Below are 24,119 nucleotides of genomic sequence, written 5' to 3' on the forward strand. Positions count from 1 at the left end.
AGTTATTGTACATATAATTATAACATAGGACTGATAGTCGCTGTGCTTGGAAGACTTTAGATGGTAGCTCCTGCATATGGTTATCTCAAGTCTGTACGTAGTTGGAGGGCATATCCTGAATTTGCTACTAATTCATTACGTAAGATAAATAATGTCAACTTACCTCCGGGTAACATATAGTAAGGCTTCCGGTAACCAGGAATTTTTCAAGCACATAAGAATAATTAGTTTTTAAGCTTTAATCCTCATTGCATGTTTTATGAGCCCTTGAGCAATTAAAATATGGAACTAGAATTTTGTAACTACGCGAGCTGAGATGTTTTATACGTGTAATTGGGTCTGTATAAGACATTTAAAGATGTGTGTCTTGGAATAAGCAATACATGTTTTTTACTCACAGTTGAATCAACTTGGTGTTGTAGCTGAAGACTCCACGTGGTAGCTCTGCTATCTGATTTCTCTGTAAGTACCTAGGCAAAGGATATACCAAGAATTATAAGAATTATAGGTTTTACCTAAGTTTGTAAACCAATCAGAGTCAACTTGTGTTTAAAATACTGATTTTTTTCAGGTCTGATTTTCGCTATTGCATAAATAGCGCTATCTACTGCGAAGGATCGTGCATCATACATATTTAATACCGCAGTTCAAAATATATGAACTTCATATATTCATTGTATCTGATTTATCATCACGGGTTTATTACGAATCAACTTAACGGCCTGCTCCCAGTTGGCTTGTTAGCTCAATTGGTAGAGCGCTGCACTAGTATCGCAGAGGTCAGTGGTTCGAATCCCGTACAGGCCTGATTTTTTCCAGGTCTGATTTTCGCTATTGCATAAATAGCGCTATCTACTGCGAAGGATCGTGCATCATACTTATTTAATACCGCAGTTCAAAATATATGAACTTCATATATTCATTGTATGTAATATACTAAAGTTTTCCGATATCTGGAAACGGAGGGCAAATACTCAGAAAAACTCTAGAAAAGCTCTATGTTCATTGCATGTTATCCAGCACCAGGAAAATACCAATGAATAACTTGTTTTCCTGAATGTTTTTCTATAGTTTTCCTGTACGCGCGAACCCTGCATTTTGCAAGCGTCTTCCCACAGAATAACTAACGGTGAATGCCATGAAAACATGATGTTTGTGATTGTTTTCCTACTCCACTAAAACGCTAGTGTATAGCTTGTTTTCCTGAACGTTTTACTATGGTTTTCCCGAACGCACGAAAGCTGGATTTCAGTTTCCAAGCGTTTTACCGCAGAATCACCCACGGAATCATGATGTTTGTTGATTGTCTTCCTGCTCCACGAAAACGCTAGTGTATAGCTTGTCTTCCTGACCAAGTTTATTTATAGTTTTCCCGATCGCGCGAACGTTGCATTTGTCAAGTGTCTTCTCACAGAAGCACTAACGAACGTGATTAAGCCATGAAAAATTGTTGTTCGTCTATTGTTTGCCTGCTCCGTAGAAACACTCGTCAACAGCTTACAATGTTTTCCTATATGTTTTTCTGTAGTTTTCGTGAGCGCACGAGCGCTGCATTTTTCAAGCGTTTTCACACACAACTACTTATAGTAAACGACCAGAAAATGCGATGGTCGTCGATTGTTTTCTCGCTCCAAGGAGAGGCTAATGAATAGTTCGTTTTCCGGAACGTTTTCCTGCTGTTTTCCTAAGCGTTCGAACAATGTATTTTTCAAGTGTTTTATACGAGAAACGCTGACGGTCAACGCTATGAATATAAGATGTCCGTCGATCATGATCGTTATTTCCTGCTCCATGAAAACGCCAATGGATATGTTGTCTAATATTTAGAATACTGACCACTATTGGGTCATTTGAGGCAATTCAGTTTTTTTGCACTGTTTTCCTGTTCGATTTTCTGCAGTATTCATGAGCGCACGAGCGCTCCATCTTCCAACAGTTTTCACGCAGAATTACTTAATGATGAACGGCAAGAACACACGATGTTCGTCGATTGTGATCATTATTTCCTGCCCTTAATCCTGCGCCATGAAAACGCCATTGGATATCTTGTCTAGTATTTAGAAGACTGAACCCGATTGGGTCATTTGGGGCAATTCAGTCATTTGAGCCGTTTGGATCATTTGAGGAAATTGAGCTTATCGGGTGATTTTGGTGGTTCAGGTAGTTGGATCACTTGCCCTTATTGGGTAGAACAGCGATTAACCGAGCGGCGGTAAACGCGGGAAAATGTATGACTTGCACGAATTCACCGTTGCAGAAAACACCGGAAAATGCATGCTTTCTGGTTAACTCCAGTGAACATAACGTTAGAATGCACAAAACGGCTGTGAATGGCAGAAGACATAGTATTTTTCATACGTTAACCCATCAGCAATACATGTAAATGGTAAAACGTAGGAAAATGCGTTTCAACGTAAAGTAATTGTTATCTAGCATTTGGATAATTTTGGTGCTGTCATTAAACACCCGAAAAGTACCCCGATTTTCTGTGTAAAAAATCCTATGACGAAACAAGAGGCTAGGGTCGAAACTCCGCAGTTTAAATTGGGTTAGATAAACTAACGGGCTCTCTGCTCATCGTGGCCTTCTGTACAAAGGAGGAGGGGTAACCGTTGGAAACAAGAACTGATGATAAATGTTTCTTTCTCTCGGAGATGACTGACGGTTTTGTCAAAGGCGCTTCGCCCGGTTATGCAATACCGCTTTCCACTGATCAAGGGTGGTGTGAATCATATGCTAAGTACCGATCAGTGTGAGTAGGTGTTCTGTAGACACTGCGTGGTGTTCAGGGGCCTCTCTGGTTCCTTCTTAACTGACGTGTCAAGAAAGACTATCTTACAGTAAGTCTGTTATTTGTTCTTCTGACCATTTTTTTGTTTTAAATTGGGTGAGATAAACTAAAGTTGAATTGGTTTAAAATACCATTTAAAAAGTGTTGTGAATCCCCCATTATGCTGTTGCTTCGCTTTTCCGTCTAGAGAAAAGGGGAAGTTGCATTTTTCCTTCTTAGGCTGGTTTATCTTCTACTCTGCCAAAGATTTCGGACTGAGCATGTCTTGAAACTACGGAAAATATCTGCACGCTTGATACATTTAGAAAGTTATCGTCTATGATGTGTTGTAGGTGATGTTGTAAACCAGTTATGTCTAAGGCTTGATTTGTACTAGCTCTAATAATTTAGGTCAAATAGAAATTATAATCACATCGCCATCGGCTTTTGTCTCACGCAGATATTACTAAAGGACTATGGAGTGTCCTAAGAAAATAATTAGAATAATTAGTTACTGGGGCGAGGGGGCTTAGATTTATCTCTTTTCGCCAGGGACAAGAACAAAACAAGGAACTGGGAAAAACAGTTACCCCTGGTCTCGGACTGAGAAGAGTCCTGTAGTACTCTTTTCATCATTTAAAACGTTTTATGAAGTCCCTCGGAGCTCGAAGAAACAATTCTTAAATCATTTTCTCGAATGACCCATTTCTTCAGTACAGCATGCGCGTATCTTGTATGCCAAGAAATCCGAATCGACCATTTTTTGTTGTGATTGCTTTTCTCAGGGGACAACAACATGAAAGGTGATGCGCTAATCTGTTTGAAACTTAGTAGGATTAGTTACGATTGGTGGGTAATCATATGGGTTGAATTGATTTGATTAATATAGCGAAAATTGTGTTCCTCCGACCCCTTTATTTTCAAGTAGTGGGATTGATAATAATAAGAAAGGGATTTCGAACCTCGCCAATCATGCGTGTGATAGGATTTGTATTAGTCGCTTAAAAATGTATGTCGTGAAGCAGACAACGGATGCTTTTTTACTTGCAACTGTTGCCAAATAAATCACGTAGTTTCTTGATTGTGCTATAAATGAAATTCTTTTTCTAAGATTACTTTATTGTTACCAGTCATGAAGATACGCTCGCAATTGCATACGAAGTAGATGCCCTAAGAAAGAAGAATTGGTCACCACTGATAGTTAATTAAGTGCGACTCTCTGTAACCTTCGAACTTTCGTCGGCCACTTCATTTCACCGATTTGGCTGAAATTTGACATAAATCTTGCTCTAGGGTCCTTATTGCGCAAAACGGCTGTGAATGGGAGAATACATGGTATTTTCCATGGGTTAACCGATCAGCGGTAAAACGCCGAAAAATGCATTTCAACGAGTTTTCTCGAATTTAATGTCACGGAAAAATGTTGAATTTACGTTCTGTTCTAAATTAATATTTCTGATTCAGAGTCAGTTTATCGTTTAAATAGTGAGTGTCAAAGGTTAACATAGAACAGAAACCCAAAGGAGTTTACAAGGTAGCAGTGTTTTAGCGACATAATCGTTACCAACACTATATTGACTCTTGCCATACGTTTATATTCAATCTTGCCAATCGTACCGGTTTTTACCAGTCTTCGTGTCTTCTGATACCGGAACAAGATGTTGTGAACCAATTTTAATTCCCTGGGGTAGCTTTTTACTCGCCCTACAGGTTTATTTCTTAAAGCTTTGTAGTGTCGTCAATGTTCTGTGAGTCAAAAAGATACTAAAGGGCTCTGATAGGGGTAAACAGGTGAGCAGGTGTCTAGGTTTTGTTTATATGTGTACTGGGAAAGGGGAATTCCAGCGGTTAGCACTAGGTCAAACACTCTTATTAGAAAAGGGCTAAAGAACTTGAGCTGAAGCTAATGGAACTAGCTATACTCCATTCGGAAAGAAAGTAGCTTTTTACTTTCGTTCGTTGTCAAAATGTGAGATTTTAATAAACAACTTGGGGTTATGCACTTTTTAGGTTATTTATCATCTCATATTCGACTTGCTCTCGTACAATAATTGTTAACTAACACTTGGATAATTTTTGGTGCTGTCATAGAACACCCCAAAAGGTACCCCCTTTATCTGTGTGAAAAATCAATAACGAAACAAGAGGCTAGAGTCCAAACTCCGTAGAGGTATGTATTAGTCAAATATGAGTTAAAGTATCCACAACATTCGGATTTTGAGAAACTTCTTAGAATTCCAAACTGAGGGACAACAAATTAACTTGAACGAAAACTCAAAAACAGTAAACAACTCCATAAAAACAGAACAACAAAGGATGCCCGAGAAAAATTGACCACGTCAGTTTCCAATGGCAAGGTTAAAGCTCTTTGACCTGATTGACTAACTTGTAAAATCATGTGCGCTGCGCGTGAAAACAAGAATAATACAACATGGAAGACGAGAATTGTAATTTAAAATTCAAAAAAGGAAAGCCGTTTTCTCCAATCTGATTGTTACGCAATCCCCACAGGAAGATTTTCTCTGGATTTAAGAATAAAGTGGTACATCTTAAGCATTGTTGCTATGACGTAACATTCTCTCGTATTTACAATTTTTCTCCGCACTTTTGGAAAGGGACGCTAACTCGCTGAGGACCTAACAAATAACAATAACTTGAACTCCTTACGCAAAACTTTCCAGGAAAAATATATAGGCACTGGGTCGAGGGGGCTGAGATTTTCCCACCGGAAAAGAGCAAAGCCACGAAATGGGGAGAACAGCTACCCCTGGTGTCGGACTGAGAAAAGGATACCGTAGCATGTCTACGCATCCTTTGAAAGGGTTCATAAAGTCGCTCGGAGTTCGAAGAAAAAGTTCTTAAAGCATATTGTCGAATGGCCCATTTTCTTCCAATTCAGGATATATATTCATTGTATGCAAAAAGTCCAAATCGATCATTATCTCTCATGATTGCTTGTCTTAGGGGAAACACCCCATAAAAGGTGTTCCTTTGACTTGTTTTGAAACTTAGTGGGATTATTAGGATTGAAATCACATTTCTGTCAAAGCATCCTATGTATCCCAAAGAATCCATCAAATGTTAACTTATGAATGTCTCACTTACAGTTCAGTCAACTCGGAGTTGTTATTGAAGACTCCAGCTGGTAGCTTCTGGATTTGATTTCCAAATAAGTACCTGAGAAATGAACAAAACTGAACCTAAGATCGCTCCTTAGTGGATAATCATGATTCCTACACTGAGTCTAAGTTATTTGCCATTTTGAAAATTTTTTTTTTTGTTTGTTCAGATTGGGTTACATAAACTTACGGGCTCTCTGCTAACGGGGGAATTTTGTTATTATTATCATTATTATTATTATTTATTTATTTTTTTGTTTGTAGCGACCTTCTGTACAAAGGAGGAGGGATAGCTGTTGGAAACAAGAACTGATGACAAATGTTCCTTTTCCTCAGAGATGACTAACAGCTTTGTGACAAGGCACTTCGCCCGGTAGGACAATACCGGGCTCCACTGATCAAGCGTGGTGTGAATCATACGCAAAGTACTAGTCAGTGTGATTTGGTATTCTGTAGACACTGCATGGTGTTCAGGCGTCTCTCTGGTTCCTTCGTAACTGACATGTCAAGAAAGGCAGTCTTAGAGTGAGTCTATGTTGTCTGTCCTTTTCAACATTTTTTTGTTTTAATTGGGTTAGATAAACTAAACTAGAAATGGGTTTAAAATACCATTTTAAAAGTGTCATGAAGTCCGCTTATATTGTTGCTTAGCTTTTCCCTCTGGAGAAAAGGGAAAGATGCACTTTTCTTCCCTAGGATGGCTTATCTTTTACTCTGCCAAAGATGTTTGGCTGAGCATTTCTTAAGACTTCGGAAAATATCTGCACGTTTGATACGTTTAGAAAGGTATGGTCTATGATATGTTGTGCGTGATGTTGTAAACCAGTTATGTCTGAGGCTTGATTTGTACTAGCTCTAATAATTTAGGTCATAAATTATAATCACATCGCCATCGGCTTTTGTCTCACGCAGATATTGCTAAAGGACTATGGAGGGCCCTAAGAAAACAAATAGGGGCGACTGGGGCGACTGGGGCGAGGTGAGGCGAGGTGGCTGAGATTTATCTATTTTCGCAAGGGACAAGAGCAAAACAAGGAATTGGGAAAAACAGTTACTACTGGTCTCGGATTGAGAAGAGAGTACTGTAGTACTCTTATCATTTAAAACGTTTTATGAAGTCCCTCCCAGCTCGAAAAAACAATTATTAAATCATTTTTTCCAATGATCCATTTCCTTCAGTACAGCATGCGTACACCTTGTATGCCAAGAAATCGACTATTTTTTATTGTAATTGCTTTTGTTAGGGGAAGAACGACTTGAAAGGTGATCCACTAACTTGTTCTGAAACTTAGTGGGATTAGTTACGATTGGTAAAATACAAAGTCGTGATTTTAAGATTAAGGTCAATTTATCGTTCTCAACAATTTTTTTTTTAACATTTATTGGGACTGATATTATCACCTTGGACTGGGTGATCATATGGATTGAATATACTTGATTGATATAACGGAAATTGTGTTCCTCCAACCCCTTTTTTTTAAAGTAGTGGGATTGGTAACAATGAGAATGGGATTCGAATCCTGCCAATGAAGCGTGTGATAGCATCTGTATTAGTCGCTTAAAAATGTGTCATGACACAGACAATAGATGTTTTTTTTTACTTGCAACTCTTGCAGCGTGATGGATGAACCAAATAAATCGCAACGCAGTTTGTTGGTTGTGTTATTAGTGAAAACATTTTACCAATATTACTTTATTGTTACCAGTCATGAAAATGTAAATGCAAATAAATTAGGTGCCCTAAGAGGGCGGAATTAGTCACCAGTGATAGTTAAGAAATCTTATTCAAGTCACCTGTAACTAATGAAAAAAGATACTCACCTCTGATTAACTCACACGCTCTAAAAATCATTCCACTCTCTTTTAATCGCGTATTATCGCTTTCGAAGACCCCTGAGCTTAAATACTCTTAAATTAGCTTTCGTTTTCGTCAATAAGTTTCTAAATGACTGATTAAATGCACTTAATTAAATATTTGAAAGAGGATGAACACAATATTCCCGTTTGACCTAACAATAAGCCTGGGTGTTTGTCTTTTTATCATTTTTTTAGCACAAGTTGTTCCTTGAAGCTCACAGTTTCCCCTCGAGCCTCGCTCTCTGTTCATTTTGCAGAACAGATAACGGACAAGTATCGGCGCATTTCTCCGATGCAAACGGAAGCTATTGTTGATATATGTATTTTGGAACAATTCAGGTGGTAACTCCTTCATCAGGTTCTCTCAAGTCTCACGGTAGATGGAAAATATATCCTAAATTTAGGTTAAATATCAATTTTATGGTCCATGTAATTTTGTTGTCCCAGTTTCTGTCTGGTCAGAGAAAATTTTGAATTTTGCAATGTCTTTTCCCATGGCTTACTCCAGGTGATAGCTCTTCTATTTGGTTGTCGTCCAAGTCACTACGAAAAGGATATATCCTCAATCTTATGTCTTTTCTGGGTTATTAAACTTAAGTTTATTTTAACCCTGATGAGATTTAAAGAGACCATAGCATACTTTCATTATCAAAGTTAAATAGCGCTAACTCGCTTTCGAGTAACTTAGCGCGGCTGCTGGTAGCCAGCAACTTCTTAAGCACAAAAGAAAGATAAGCTGTTGTCGTGGACTTCGCCGAGTTAATTGTTGTTTTTATATGAAAATCTATAAGCGATGTGTATTCACTTGCTCCAATTTTGTCACAGTTTTGATCAATTGGTAACAGGACTTCTTGCTTCGCGGTTGTCCTATATTGCTAATCTCTTCTATGATTACAGACCGAATTGGACTCCACTTGGTTCTTCTACTATTATGAATAAGGAGATTGTATGGTCATATCTGGGAAAACCTATCAGACATTGACTGCTGAGTGTATTATGTGCAGGTGGGTCTACTCGGAGCTGTTATTGAAAACTCCAGGTGGTAACTCCTTGATTTGGTTTCTAAAGCTGAAAGGGTAATCATAATTTCAGAGTGTGGTTTCTGTCACTGTGTTCTTTTGAGCATCATTTTTTAATTTGGTCAGAAAAAATTTAACTAGGAATGGCTGGACCTGGAGTTCTTAGGAGTAGAGCTCTTAAATTATCTTTTCGAATGGCCGAGTTTCTGCAGTTCAGCAATTCCACTAAAAAGCTTACAAGAATGATAGATTACGCCATTATCTCTATTGGGAAGCACTGGATAAGTTATGGTAATTGACTTCCTGTAAAAGGGGGGGAGGAATGGCATAGCATTTTCTGAATAAAACTTGAGTTCAGCTCGTTATTTACATCGATAGATATGATACTTGCACAAGTACCATTCGCGAGTTTTATGGTTGCGTTTGGCAGGGATGTCCTAGGTGCTTTCCAGATCGCGGTCAAGTCTGTGAACATCCCGATCGCACCATAGGAGAACTTTGGGAACTTTCCCAAAGAACAAAAAGCCAAGAGACGTTTTGCCAATTGTGTCAACACCTGGCCAATAATTAATCAAGAGGCTAGCCGTTGACCATCGTGGGTGACAATGCGAGAACTCAAGGCCCGGTATGTGCGAGAGTATAAGGAACGAGAGAAAATCAAATTAGTTTCTGAGCAGATTCAGAAGAACCCAGGTCATAAAACGGTGGCTTTATTCATTTTAAACTCCTTCTGGGGCAAGTTTGGGGAATACTTCAACAAAACCACAACCCAACAAATCACAACTCCACACGAACTGTTTCAACCAGTGAACAACCCTCTCCTGAACATACTACGTGTTCGTATTTCGTCTAAACTATAAACGATAAAGAAGGAAAAGCAACAAGAGACGGAAACCTAAGAATATTGTGCAGATCACTTGGTAAATATGACAAGGCCTGAGAGTATCAGGAGGAGGCACTCTCAAGAAGATGTGGACATGAGCAATGTAGATACGTTAATGAATTAGTAAGATAAAGAAACAATGCTTCGATTTTATGTTTTCAGTTTTTTAAAAAAATCGTGCGTGAGAGATTGAAGTTTTACAGCTCGAACAACGTTAGAGTGTGCTAAGGGTCGTGATATTCACGTTGGCATTGGTACATTTTTGAGAACGTTTAATAATGAGGTTTATTAATTATGGGTTGATTGCTCGTTTCACAACCTGAGTGGTTTCTTAGCTTGAATAATTTTCTTTGATATTTGCTCCATCAGGGTCGTCTTATTATTATTATTATTAATCTAATTATTATTAATCTAATCTACGCGTTTTACAAGATATCAACATTAATCGGTTCTCAAGCAAACTTTCATGTTCATAAAGACCGTTCACGCCCGCAAATAGCATGGGAAGCTAGTCGTATATTTTTGTTTTGCCATTTTCTTCCGCCCAACGTAAATTGAAATTTTGCATTAATTCTCCCTTAAATGTTTGGGACACCCGATATATTTCGAGAGCCAGTCAATGTTTTTCGATGGTTTGCTAAGCACTCAAGAATCTAAAGTTTCTCTCGGCTATCAGAGTCAACTTGTGTGGAAAATACTGAGAAGGCGCTCCTGGTTAGTCATGAAATAGAGACTCAGTCATCTGCAATTTCTATACGTGAATGATAACTACTAACGTGATTGTTCACATCAACATATCTCTTATGATCCTTTTGAATAAAGTAAGAGGATTGACCACGTGATGTTGTAAACCAGTTTGAAAGGAGGCAAACTTTAGAGGGTTGAAGGATGATTTTTCTCTCTTCAGGCTTATTTTCGGCAATTGATAGAATTTCGCTCACCTGATGGTAATAAAGCTTTATTTGATTCGATGACACCGATCAAATGAAATTTACCTAATTAAAAAAATTCATGACTCCCCTCCACTAGAAAGAAAAACCCTCTCAACTGTATTTCGTTTTCAACGTGTGGCTCTGTAGCCCGGTTGGTAGTATCGCTGAATTAGTATCTGGGAGGCATGGGTTCAAGTCCCGTTAGAGCCTGAAGTATATCCAGGCTTCAGATAATGGACATATATCAGGGCATTTCTTTAAAGCCGAATAAAAGCTATTCTTCATTTAATTATGGTAAGTGGCTGATAATTGCTGTGATATCTCCTCTATCAGGCTCCTTAAATCTGTTGATGGAGGACATATCCTGGATTTAGGTTAAACATTTTACACATCGTACATTTTTTCCTGTCATTTTCTTCTGGCTAACGTAAATTTAAATATTGCAATAACTTTCCGTAAATTGTTTTGGACACTTGACATATTTCGAGAGCCAGTCAATATTTTTGGATGGTTTGCTAAACACTCGAGAATCTAAAGTTTCTCTCGGCTATCAGAGTCAACTTGTGTTGAAAATACTGACAAAGTGCTCTCGGTTACTCATGAAATAGAGACTCAATCAATAGCTTTTTCTATACGCGGACGATAACCACTAACGTGATTGTTCACATCAACATACTCTTGTGATGCTTTTGAAGAAAGTATGACGATTGAACATGTGATATTGTAAACCAGTTTTTTCTAAAGCTTGATTTGTATTAGCTGGAATGGTTCAAGTCATAAAATTTTGTTGCGTCGTAATCGGTTTTATGCTAAGTAAATATTTAAGGGCTACGAGACTTATTAGGCTTGGGGGCGGGAGAGTTGAGTTTTATTATATAAACAGTATATTTTTGCACGGCAAAAAAGTAAGAAACCCGTCACAAAACAAGAGAACAGAGTTAGTTCCTGGTGTGGAACCGACAAAAGAGTAGTGTAATAAGTCTAAGCATCATGAAAAAAATATATTTTAAGTCCTTTAGAGCAACTGAGGTCTAGATGGAGCTTAAGTTCAGAGAAGTATAATTCTGACACCGTCTTTTAGAATGGCCGAGTTTCCGAATGTAAGAGGTCCAATTCGATAATTTTTTTATATTGCTTGCGTTAGGGGAAAAAGGCCCATGAAGGATGTTCCTCGGACCTGTTTTGAAACCTACAGAGATTAATAATGACTGAAATCAGACTGTCATAAAAAGAAAGAACCGTAATTTGAATATAAAGTTAAATATGTCCTCTTGATCAAGTGGATATAAACAGTTTATTGGTTATAAACTCCTGGATTGACACTGTTACCTTGAACTGGGTGAAATAAGGGCTGAAAGTAGTGCAATTGAGAACTAAGAGAATGGAGTTTTTATTAAAATTTGGAACCAGGCTTTGGTAAATGTGCGGGTTGAAGAATGAATTTCCTCTTTTCAGGCTTATTTCGGCAATTGCTAAAATTTTTAGCTCACCTGCTGGTCATAAACCTTCACTTGATTGTCAATACCGCCCATCAAATGAAATTTTACCTAATTACAAATTATATGAATCCCCTCCAGGAGAAAGAAGAACCTCCTCAACTGTATCTCGCTTTCAACGTGTGGCTCTATAGCTCAGTTGATAGTAGCGCTGGGAGGCACGAGTTCGAATCCCGTTTAAGCCTTAAGTATATCCAGGCCTCAGATAATGGACAAATATCAGAGCAATTCTTTCAAGCTGAATAAAATCTATTCTTTATGTAATTATGAGAAATGACTGATAATTACTATAATAGCTTCTCTATCAGGTTGCTAAAGTCTGTGTACGGAGGAAATATCCCAGTTTAGGTTAAACACTCCGGACATCGTAAATTTCAATTTTTCGATCATTTTCCGTAAAATGTTTTGGACAGCCAACATATTTCGAGAGCCAGTCAATGTTCTTGAGTGGTTTGCAAGGCACTCAAGAAGCTAGCGTTACTCTCGGCTATCGCCTTGCGCGACTCCAAAGCTTCTCAGTTTTGTGCTTAGCAACCTCCCGCGTGCATCCAAAACTCAATAGTGTCCGCTATGGTGTTCACCATTTGTTAAATTTGATTTTCAATCTGCGGGTTAAAAGAAAATATTTCATTGCGAATTCATAGATTAATGACGTGCAGAAAAATTAACCCGTTTTTTCGACGATAACCTGTGTTAATTATTTATTGTCTGCACTTTTAAAAATATTCCAAGGATGATGGACACAATATTCCCGTTTGACTTGACAATATGCCTGGAAATTTGTTTTTTTTAATAACATAAGTTGTTCCTTGAAGCTCGCAGTTCCCTTCGAGCATTGCTCCCTGTTGATTTTTTTCTTTTTTTTAACCACACAAATACCGGAGCATTCTTCGGGCCTAATGGAAGTTATTGTACATATAACTATAATATATGACTGATGGTCGCTGTGCTTTGGAAGACTTCAGATGGTAACTCCTGCATATGGTTGTCTCAAGTCTGTAGTTGGAGGGAATATCCTGGATTTCGGTTTAACAGTTTATCATTCGTGTATTTCTTTGTGTCAATTACCATTTGAATGACATTAGATTTTGTTAGACATTTAAGAATAAACATTAGCGAGAAAAACACACAACGTTTCGATGACTCCATGTCATCATTCTCAAGTGAGAAGAGAATAAAAATGAATAATCAATTTATACCTTACGAAGGTGACAAACGCAAAAAGTTAAAAATTTTTAAAAATTCAAATAGATAATTGGGCGTGTTGAGTTTATAAATGTAAACTATTAAATAAATAGTTTCGCGCGTATGGAATCCGATTGTTTGTTCAAAGAGGGCTTCATCTTCTTTCTGAAAAGCATCTCATGAACTAAACAGTCCAGTTTCCCGGTGCACTTTTTAAGTACGTTGAAATGCTTGGTCAGGTCGCCGATGGTTTGTAGGCCGTGGTCGTTCTTTAGATGTTTGTCGATGGCCGAACTACGGTGCTTATCAATACGTTGATGTAAATGCCGGCTGGTGTACCCGACGTACTCTGCATCGCACAGATCACATTTATAATTATATACAACGCATTGTTGGTTAACTATAGGAGGTTTAGGCTCACGCATTCTGAGATCTTCACAGATTTTGCGACTCTCTAACACGGGTTGAAGGGTGTGATCGATTTTGTTGCTTAGATCTGATAATTGCCTTTTCACTGCGTCAGCTGACTTTTGATCTATAAAAGGCAAAACCACTCGGTGAACAGCATTTTCGTTGATGGATAATTGAGCTTGCACTCCAGGGTTTTCCAACCTAACTGAGATGACAAAGTGAGAAATGGTGGAATTGATGAGGTGGTCGGGATACTTGAGGTTTGTAAACATCATCTTTAGATGATCACATTCAGATTTGAAGGACTCCCATGTGGACGACAGGCGGAATGCACGATTCAACATGGTCTTGAGTAGTGATTTCTTGTACCTTTTATCGACGTGGCTCTGGTGATGAAGCAGTAGGCCTGTGTTTCTTGGTTTCCGATAAACACCAGTTCTAGTTTACAGCCTTTCTTGAGCACTTCCATACCGACAAAAGGTAACTTGTTTTACAAAAGGTAACTTGCTAGCCCCATGGTAAAGTGTATGGACTGATGGCGGTTATTTAGCGTTGATAATAAATCTTCTGCTGCTGGTACACTTGTGACAATAGCAAACGGGTCATCCACGTACCTTCTGTAAAATTCAGGGAGCCTTTTGTCTTCATCTAGTTTCTCTTTGATAGAACAGAGAAATGCGTTTGCCATAAGTGGGCCCAATGGAGAACCCATGGCCACACCGTCGATCTGCTCGTAAAGATTGCCATCAAATTGGAATAGTTGATTCATAGTTGCAATTTCCAGAAGTTGCACCAGTTCAGGCTTTGTAATGCTGAGGTCGTGTGTAGCATTAAACCAGTTGTCAGCGAACGCCTTCTTAGCGATGATTTCGATCGTTTTATGGAGCGGCACATTAGTGAATAGTGACGTGACGTCATAGGATACCAGAATGTCATTCTCGTCGATGACTAGGTTTTAAATCTCATCGGCAAAGGAGAAGGTATCTGATATTGTGTAGCGATCGCTTGACAGGGGCTTCAGTTTGTCATCAAGCCACTTGGCGAGGGCATAGTTGTAAGTGCCGGTGGCAGACAGGATAGGTTTCATCGATAGATTCTCTTTGTGTGTCTTAGGGAGTCCATAAAGATGGGCAAGGCGTGAGCCAGCCTGGCAAACACAGTCAGCAATCTGCTTTGGTAAGATCTTCCGTACAACAGATGCAAGGTGCTTCTCCTTCTCCAATAGGGGGTGGTAATGCTTTACTGGGCGGCCTCTCGTTTTTGGTCTCTGCAGGCTGAAAGGTGTGGACTTCGATGTATCATTGATAGATGCCTGGCTCAGCAGGTTAATATAATCAGATTTGTTCATGATGACTACACCAGTACCTTTATCTGGCTTTGTGACGACGATGTTGTCAAGTCGTTTCAACTGCTTTACAGCCCTTTGCTTTATAGCCCTTAGAAGGGCTGAATTAGTATGTGGGAGGCATAGCTTCGAGTCCCGTTCAAGCCTGAGTTCATCCAGGCTTAAATACGAAAGGTGGGCTATAAAAGGAGCCTTAGCTCCCACTGGACCATTTGTCAATCAACCGTCGCGTGATGTAGAACTCTTGGAGTCAAGTCAGCTTGAGCTACAGCTACTCCAAAGCAGTGAACAGCGGGCGCATTCCTCAAAATCGTTTTATGCCTTCATCACAATACAAGAATTTTTGAGATTTGTATATCCTTTCTGTCTTTATTTGTGGCGGTAAATGTGAGATTGAAATAGGTGGTTCGCACGTTACCTCATGCCACCATGCTGGTGGATGTAAACAATAGATATCTCATTTGTTCCTTTTGTTCGTCTACCAGCATTTGAATTTGACCCGCACACGCTAACGGTGAGTGACAAATGAACCTAGGTCTTCCCAGCCTTCGTGTTTAAGATAATGAACAAATATTAGAGCGTTTCTTTCAAGCCGAATAAAAATTATTCTTCATGTAATAATGATAAATGACTGATAATTGCTGTAATAGCTTCTCTATCAGGTTACTAAAGTCTGTTGATGGAGGACATATCCTGGACTTAGGTTAAACATTTTATCCATATTGTATATTTTTATTGTGTCATATTTTCTTTTGGCAAACGTAGATTTAAATTTCGCAATAACTTTCCGAAAAATGTTTTGGATCCCCAAAATATTTCGAGAGCCAGTCAATGTTATTGAGTGGTTTGCAAGGCACTCAAGAAGCTAGCGTTACTCTCGGCTATCGCCTTGCGCGACTCCTACGCTTCTCAGTTTTGTGCTTAGCAACCTCCCGCCTGCATCCAAAACTCGACAGTGTGCGCTATGGTGTTTACCATTTGTTAAATTTGATTTTCAATCCGTAGATCAAAAGAAAATATTTCATTAGGAATTCATAGATTGATGTCGTGCAGAAAAATTAACCCGCTTTTTCGACGATGAACTGTTTTTAAATGATTTATCATCCGTACTTCTAAAAATATTTGAAGGATGATGAACACAATATTCCCCTTTGACCAAACAATATGCCTGGATACTTGTCTTTTTTTTATTAACATAAGTTGTTCCTTGAAGCTCGTAGTTTCTCTCGAGCCTCGCTCTCTTTTGGTTTTTTTTTTTTTTTTTTTTTTTTTAACAGACAAATATCGGAGCATTCTTCAGGCCAGACGGAAGCTATTGTACATATAATTACGATAAATGAACGATAATCGCTGTGTTTTGGAAGACTTCAGATGGTAACTCCTGTATATGGTTGTCTCAAGTCTGTGGATCGAGGGCATATCCTGGATTTAGGTGAAGCATTTTATCATTCATGTCTTTTGTTGTCTCATTTTCTATCTGGCCAAAGAAAATGTCCATTTTTGCGACAATTTTCTGTAAAAACGTTTTAGACACTCGATACATTTCCAGAGCCAGTCAATGTTTAGCAATTTGTGTGATGTTTACAGCACCATGACTATTTTGATTTTTTGCCATTAGTTGTGATCAGTTGTATCAGGCTACTAGTTCCAAGCCGTCTTTATAAGCAAAACACTGGCTAGTGGTATTGCATAACGGTTTTGTCCGCGCGGGGGTTTGCACTCGCTCTACAGGTTCAAGTCATCAGATTTTGCGACGGTTCCATTGGATTTTGTGTGCCACGCAGATATTTAAGAGTCAAAGAGGGGAGGAAGGAGGAGGACTTTAGAACTTATCCATTGTATCATACAAATACACTGAAATTTCCGCTTGAATGGCTGCGTTTTGAACCCTGCAACGTCCCTTTAAAGGCGTCTCTTTTAAAGGCGAACAATAGTGTGAAATATAAACGGATAAGTGTATTACTCACAGTACAGTTAACTCGGTGTTGTTAGCGAAGACTCCAGGTGGTAGCTCCTTTATTTGGTTGTCATCCAAGTCACTACGAAAAGGATATATTGTTGATCTAAAGTTTTTTCTGGGTTATTAAAACTAGGCTTTTTAAACCCTGATAAAATTTAGAGACCACATCATACTTTCATTATCTAACTAGAAGGTAAATAATGCAAACTTACTTCCGGGTAACTTAGTAAGGCTTCCGGTAACCAGCAATATTTCAGGTACATAAGAACGATTAGTCAGTTTTAAGCTTCAACCCTCAACTTTAAGGAACGGCCATGGCATGTTTCATGAGCTCTTGGGCACTTAAAGTTTGGAACCAAGATTTTATAAATACGCGAGCTGAGATATTTTATACGTGTGATTGGGTTTGTAAGAGTCGCTTAAAAATGTGTCTTGAAATAAGCAATGCATGTTTTTACTTACAGTCGAATCAACTTGGTGTTGTAGCTGAAGACTCCAGGTGGTAGCTGTGCTATCTGATTCTCATATAAGTACCTATTTAAAAAATATACCAAGAGTTATAGGTTTTACCTAAGTTTGTGAACCAATCAGAGTCAACTTGTGTTGAAAATACTGAGAAGGTGCTCTAGGTTAGTCATGCAATAGAAACTCAATCAATAGTGTGTTCTATGCGGGGATGAGATAATTACTATTATTAAAAACTGGATCATTGTATAATGCAATTCAAGACTTTTTATTGGCTCAGCCATTATGGTATATGAGCCAATATACCATAGTCTAATTTCTGTACAGTGTTAAATCCGGTTTCTTCTCACAAAATAAAGTCGAGAAGATTTGTCTTATATCTTGGGGGCGTTTTTTTAATAAAACAACTATTCCACTCTCGCTTGTTGGATATGAGATGATTATAGCCAACTCGGCGCTACGCGCCTCGTTGGCTATCTATCATCTCATATCCAACGCGCGTTGTGGAATAATTGTTAAATGTAATTGTTCACATCAACATATTTTCTGTGATCCTTGCAGCTTGCTTGTATTCTGTCAGTCATCCGTTGGAAGTTTTAATAGCAAAGCAAACAGTTAAAGAGAAAGCCTGCAAGGACGATCAACTCTCGTTTTTTCCTTCTCTTATTTTATCACATTTATCTGCGCAGGGTATCTGACGCATGAAAATAAAACAAATACGAACGCAAAAGAACTAGGTAAAGATAGAAAATGAAATTTTTAGAGCCAAGGCCACCAAAGTCCGGTGGTAGCCTTTTTCTTACAAATGTTCAGATGATTTAATGAGGCCAGGCTACCCCCATCTGTTTATCACTACCAATCAATTAACCATCGCATCTTGTTCCATTGCCTTAGCTCCTAGCTGACTACACACTACACCCACAACGCGTGAGAAATTAGATAATTCGTAACTCACTGCTTGTCAATATCAACATACAGGTATGCATAACTATCATCTACGTACAATATGGTCAATTCTGGGTTGTTATCGAAGACTCCAGGTGGTAGCTCCTCTATCTGGTTGTAACTCAAGTCCCTGAAAGGAGGATGTATCATTGAGTAAGGTCGAGTGTTTCACATCTTGTCCTGTTGTTGTACATTTCCTCTCTGTCCTCCCCCCAACCCCCACCCCTCCTTCATCACCTCCTCGTAAAACGAAGAGTTGAAATGCTTACAATTTCGCTGTAGAAAAGGGCAAGTGCTGTGGAACTGACTGTAAATATTCTCCCCTACATTCAACGCGTGTAACTGAGCGCATAATGCCAACGGCAGTGGTACATTGGCAGCGATCTGGGCACCCTAGAGTATAAAAAATAAGATATACTCTTACTATCGTATTGTTTGATGCAAGTTATCGAAGGGATTTTAGTTTATTTGGTTGGAGTTGCTAAAGAGTGTATTTGAGTCCTTTAATAAGGTTGGTACCCTCAAGTCATCTCGCGAAAACTCAATATTAATCCAGAGCAAGGCAAGAAAAAATTTTGATAGGTCAATAAAACTATGGTTACAGTCTTAAAGGTTAGAGGTATAGAAACTTGCAAATGTTCACTAAATTTTCCCCTGACCTGATTCAGTTAAGAATCAAATTTTCATTATTAAAACTTACTTTCGATGACAAGACGGATTTCTTTTTTGTCCAAACCATCCTGTGTGTTCACTTCACAGCTGTACTTGTCGCTGTTTTCTCCAGTGATGGTCAGCCGATACAGTACACTTGTACTGTTCTGTACCACTGTGCCGTTCTTTCTCCAAACAATGACTGGAGCCGGTGCACCCTGTGCTGGACACCAGAGGGATTGATGGCGGTTGAAAAGCACATACTGAGTCTTGAGCACTTTATCCAAGTTGGGTTTCACTGAAGGATAAGGAAAAGTAATACTGAACCATCACAGAAGTATTTGAGTCTGAGGAGCATAGGCAATGACCACTCTCAATATATGTAAAATGGCTGTCAGGGGCTGATTTCAGTATCTCAATACTTGCCTTTTGTATTAGTAGTCTTGTTTCTGTATAAACCTCTGAAAAGGTAATTGGAGTTATCTGATTTTCTCAACCACAAGTTCTGTCCGCTAGATCGCACAATACCGGAAATGTTTCTTCCACAAAATCTGCCAAGAAGATTGGCAGACTCGTCGTATCCATAACGAAACTCAAGGTACATATTATCATCAAAGCACGGTATTTCATTTGAAGTCTTCAAGGTGAAATTCAGTTCTACATAATGCCCTTTTGGAGCTTGCAAAAGTAGGCTTGAGCGAAACCGTGGGACGACTCTCTGAAGGCATACTTCCGCCATTAACTCAGCTGCTTATAAAATCAAGAGAAAAAGATAGAAAAATGAGGGAGGAAGCTTTTGTTAGAGTCGTTTCAGGGAATGCTCAATATGACTTTTTGATGAACCCTAATTTCTCCTTACACTGTCAGCCCTGAATCAAACATGAAGGTCACGAGAATAAAGGAAATGATCACCAGCTAAAGACATGTACACCTTTGATTGTTAAACAAATTCTCCCTGTCACCACCTTAAGAACTGTATGGAGAAGAACATGGAGAATATGTATACTGATGTGAGGGGTTATTAAAAGCTAAGCTATATATGTTTGGTTATGTCTATGAACACTACTGAGAAAAACATAGGGAAATGACATAACATACGAGAGAACTTTGGTCGCATTGATGTGGAGCTCTCAGGAAGCATTAAGTCTTGCTCGACCAAAAATTTTTCATTTGCATTGCAGTCACCGTGACTTAACTTAAAGGGACGCGTGACTTAGACCGGCACTGACGCAATGCGTGGGTCGATTATCAACCGCTCTCCTTCCTCGAAAAGACTGCTGACCGCACAAATACTTCCTTTTTGTTGTTCTCCACAAATTAGGAGTTTGCCTGCTCAGATTTTAAAGTAATCTTTGCAAATTTCGAAATTTCGAACTTTGCTGCGGTTAGAAAATAATTTTAAATGGCTTTGGAGAAGTCCACGGTCAACATTCGGAGACAATTACATTAAACGATTGAGAAATTGACCAACGTAACTCAGACGGACTACTCACTGAAATCTAACTGGTAAATATTCAGATAAATCTAGATGTCTTAAACCACCTGGTTTTGAAATTAAGCACCCAAAGTATATTTCAGATTCTTGCTGAGTGCTCAAAAAAAAAAAAAAAATTAAAAGCGAGAAGATATCGTAGCCGGCATCCGAAGCTCTTGTCTATCGTTATTAAGATATTTAAGATATTTCAATTGATAAGATACACACTTTATTTCTTTTATTGTTTCAGTTTGCTATCAAAATTTGATTAAGGAAATTTTTAATTCAGCGCCTTTTGGACAGACTGTTCTCGTATAAAATGTAGATGACATAACTACGCGAGCGCGCGTTTGATGCCAAACAACAAAAGTCAAAAGATTCTGAGCGCAGTGATTGGGGCCCTTTTTCTTTTTTGTACAATTTTGGAACTGATCGTTTTTCAGTACAATGCAGTCAAAAATTGAAACAAAAAAAACCGCTAATGCATTTTTTTTTTTTGTTGTTGTTGACTTCAGGCGTCGCATAAATTACGACACAGACATGGTCGTGATCTGCTGCTAATATAACCAAACAGACTCGAGAGAGAAGTGGATATCAACTTGAGTGCTGTGTTTTCTCGTAATTTCCCAAGGAGCAGTAACTGTATTTTCTTAATGTTCTCCAGCCGGGGTTATCCACAGTGTGTCTCCCGTGCGCATGTCACTTACTTTCTCGCGAGTTATTTAATGGAGGCCTGGATATTAAAGGAATTAAAATGCGGGCTATTTTCGTAAGAACAAAAACCGAGTGTCTAAAATTAACTATTTCCAATCCTATTGAGTAGGTTTAAATACACATTTAGTCTCTTAACTTAATTACTCCATTAGATGAAGAGAACAGTGCTTACAGAAAGCAATAATGAAAGCCCAGAAGGTCCTTTTGGACAACATCTTCCTGTTTTCTGCTGATGGGCTGAGGGAAAGTTTGAAGATCGAGTAGAGTTTCAGAATATACTCAAATAAATATATCTTATTAGAAGTTTTGTTGTGTAGTATTGATGAGTGTTTTTACGAATTGTGCCGTACAACGAGTACAAATACTCAACGACACTACACAACAAAACGTTTGGTAAGAGAGTTACTATCCAACACGCCAAATTGTTATTTCAGTGCGAGCGAATTTCGCCTGTACTTCTGGAGTACAAATATCGCGTGATATTTGCACTCGTCTCGTGTGTTATTTGTACTCAAGAAGAACTTTTGGATAATACAGTAAAGTAATGGATAATGCATTTTTATCCAGGTGAAGCGCACTGTATGTTTGTGGAATCTCATAATACACGACAGGTCTCAGATGCCGAGTCTGTCTTCCTCGCAAAGAAGTTAAAAATGATAAAATGTAGCCATATCATAATCGTCCTTTATTATAAAAATTTTTCAAGACACTGCTGTGCATAACTGAAGCTTTAACGGGAACTTCTCTGAACCATATTTCAGTACATTTGACAACTGAATAACAACGATTTATATTGTGACAATATTATGAAATTGTCCCTAAACCGGAAAAGAAGGTTGGTAAAGAAATTCTTGAAAACAGTAATTTCTCCCCTACCTTGCAATTACATTTTCTCCAGTGATGAAATCTTCAAAGTTGTCTTATTCTTCTACGGTATTTCTGCTTTGTTCGAGCGCCAGAAAGAACGTGTCACGGTAAACAGTTCACTGTATAAAAAATGTGGACATATTGTTGTCATCATTCCTGCGAACAAATTCTAAATAACCACCAAAAACGTAGTATGGGAAACAGCGTTAATAAGTTTTAAAATTTCTGAACTTCGATTCCTTCTCTGAGGATTGGGCGAAGTTTTTGATGACAGGCCTGAATAACTACGAATATCTCTATCAGCCCTTTAAACGAAAAATTGGAGAGGTATTCTGAATAAATAATTGCCATGTTTGAATTCCAAGGACGCAAAAAATGTTTTTTTTCTCCTGTGGAATTGAAATATCATCCTTCACTCGGTTTTTTAGATATCATAATTCACTGTCATTTAATCTTATCTTTCTTTGTACATTTTAAATATCAAAGAGAAATGAATACCTGAGATATATTTTCGCTGCTCCCTCACTTCGATTCAGATGGAGTGCTTTAAAACAGCAATGACGTCATACACTAAAAGCAGGCTGCATAAGGCTTTTCCAGATCATTATCTTAAAAATACAGTCTTATGAGTGAGTTTTCCATTCATTTGAAGTCACTATGGACGACATCCTCAAACATCTGTCATAACGTCAGCAATTGTGCCTTTAGCTAGTTTTGCATTTCTATAAATATAAAAGGTTTTGTCAATTTTACATGGTGTGAGTCACCAGCTTATTACAGTTTGACAACGAAAAAAAAACCATTAACATTTATCCAAGAGAGGCTTCTTAAGGGTTTTTACAGTAATTTAGAAAACATATCAATAGAGACGATACAGTAAAACCAGCAAACTTAGGAAAATTGAATTGATCATTTTGAGGTATGATGTCACCATGGAGATAGACTTTAAAGTGCACCTAAACCCAAAAATTTTTTTTCGCTTAACGAAATAAACGTATTTTTTGGAGTATTTCTGTGCAAACATTTTTTTTTGCTCAAATCTTCAATTGTCTCTGCCCAGTCAAAATACGGAAAATCGACCGCCATCTTGCCCCACGGCCGAGTTTAAAGAGGAATGGCTCTAGCGGGTAATGTGACGTCAAATCGAGAACACGAAAGTCTGCATTTCACACATTTTCGCTTGTTTAGGAAGGTTGTAGTCGATTTTGTCCGAAAATATGCCGACTAAGTGTGTTATAGGAGGATGTAGCAACATGCGAAATTTGCAAGAGGGTATCACGCTTCATACATTCCTCATACAATACACCTGGTCGGCATATTTAGGACAATATCGACCACAACCTTCCCAAACAAGTGAAAATGTGTGAAAAGCAGACTTTCGTGTTCTCGATTTGACGTCACATTATCCGCTAGAGCCATTCCTCTTTAAACTCGGTCGTAGGGCAAGATGGCGGCCGATCTTCCGTATTTTGACTAGGCACAGAAAATTTAAGATTTAAGCAAATTAAAAAATTTTTGCACAGAAATACTCCAAAAAATAAGCTTATTTCGTTAAGCGAAAAAAAATTTTTGGGTTTAGGTGCACTTTAAGTCTTTTATTCTAAATTATTAACCACTTTCATAAATGGCTGCCGGATTAATATTCTTTTGTTTAAATTTAAATTAGCCTTTCTGGCCTCGTTTTCCAGTACAAAATTCAAAAGAATACATCATCTCAAGCGAGGCCAGAAAGGCTAATTTAAATTTAAACAAAAGAATATTAATCCGGCAGCCATTTTTGAAAGTGGTCAATACTGAAGAAGTTAGCCGAGTTTATGAACTAGACCCAGTTTTCTTGCCTTACGTCCAAACATATTTAACACAGATTTTGAAATCCCATGTATGATTTGGGACCAATTTGCACTCCACTTCCATTACCATTATTAGGCAAGATGCGACACAGTGATCACGAAAGAGAAAATGATAACACAGTTTACATCTCATTGCTAACAACTACAATAACAAAAACATGATTTACACTTAAAAG

The 24,119-nt window shown here is 38.3% G+C and overlaps 1 protein-coding gene, 1 long non-coding RNA gene and 1 pseudogene across 2 annotated transcripts; all 3 read right to left on the reverse strand.

Moving 5' to 3' along the window:
• LOC148737333 (uncharacterized) overlaps nucleotides 1-14,759 on the reverse strand; it is a 381,470-nt pseudogene extending 366,711 nt beyond the window's left edge.
• A 2,721-nt stretch (nucleotides 14,760-17,480) lies between these two features.
• On the reverse strand, nucleotides 17,481-19,781 carry LOC148737356 (uncharacterized). The gene is made up of 4 exons (XM_088748703.1): nucleotides 19,465-19,781; nucleotides 19,088-19,336; nucleotides 18,446-18,517; nucleotides 17,481-17,511 (listed from the first exon to the last, which is right to left on the reverse strand). Exons 1-3 carry the CDS (start codon nucleotides 19,775-19,777, stop codon nucleotides 18,510-18,512), a joined length of 570 nt encoding a protein of 189 aa, XP_088604829.1. The 5' UTR covers nucleotides 19,778-19,781; the 3' UTR covers nucleotides 17,481-17,511; nucleotides 18,446-18,509.
• A 1,617-nt stretch (nucleotides 19,782-21,398) lies between these two features.
• LOC148737357 (uncharacterized) lies at nucleotides 21,399-23,035 on the reverse strand. Its single transcript, XR_015996108.1, has 3 exons — nucleotides 22,592-23,035; nucleotides 22,103-22,212; nucleotides 21,399-21,463 (listed from the first exon to the last, which is right to left on the reverse strand). It is a non-coding gene; the product is annotated as an uncharacterized LOC148737357 (long non-coding RNA).
• Nucleotides 23,036-24,119: the final 1,084 nt, after the last annotated feature.

The sequence above is a fragment of the Stylophora pistillata genome, chromosome 2 (genome assembly GCF_964205215.1).
Source record: "Stylophora pistillata chromosome 2, jaStyPist1.2, whole genome shotgun sequence".
NCBI classification, from domain to species: Eukaryota; Metazoa; Cnidaria; class Anthozoa; order Scleractinia; family Pocilloporidae; genus Stylophora; species Stylophora pistillata.

What these genes read in the sequence shown, in the direction of transcription:
- LOC148737356 (XM_088748703.1), bottom strand. Translation starts at nt 19,777, where the DNA reads ATGGCGGAAGTATGCCTTCAGAGAGTCGTCCCACGGTTTCGCTCAAGC. An exon ending in CAAGACTACTAATACAAAAG is followed by an intron (nt 19,337 to 19,464) that starts GCAAGTATTGAG and finishes CTTATCCTTCAG; the next exon opens with TGAAACCCAACTTGGATAAA.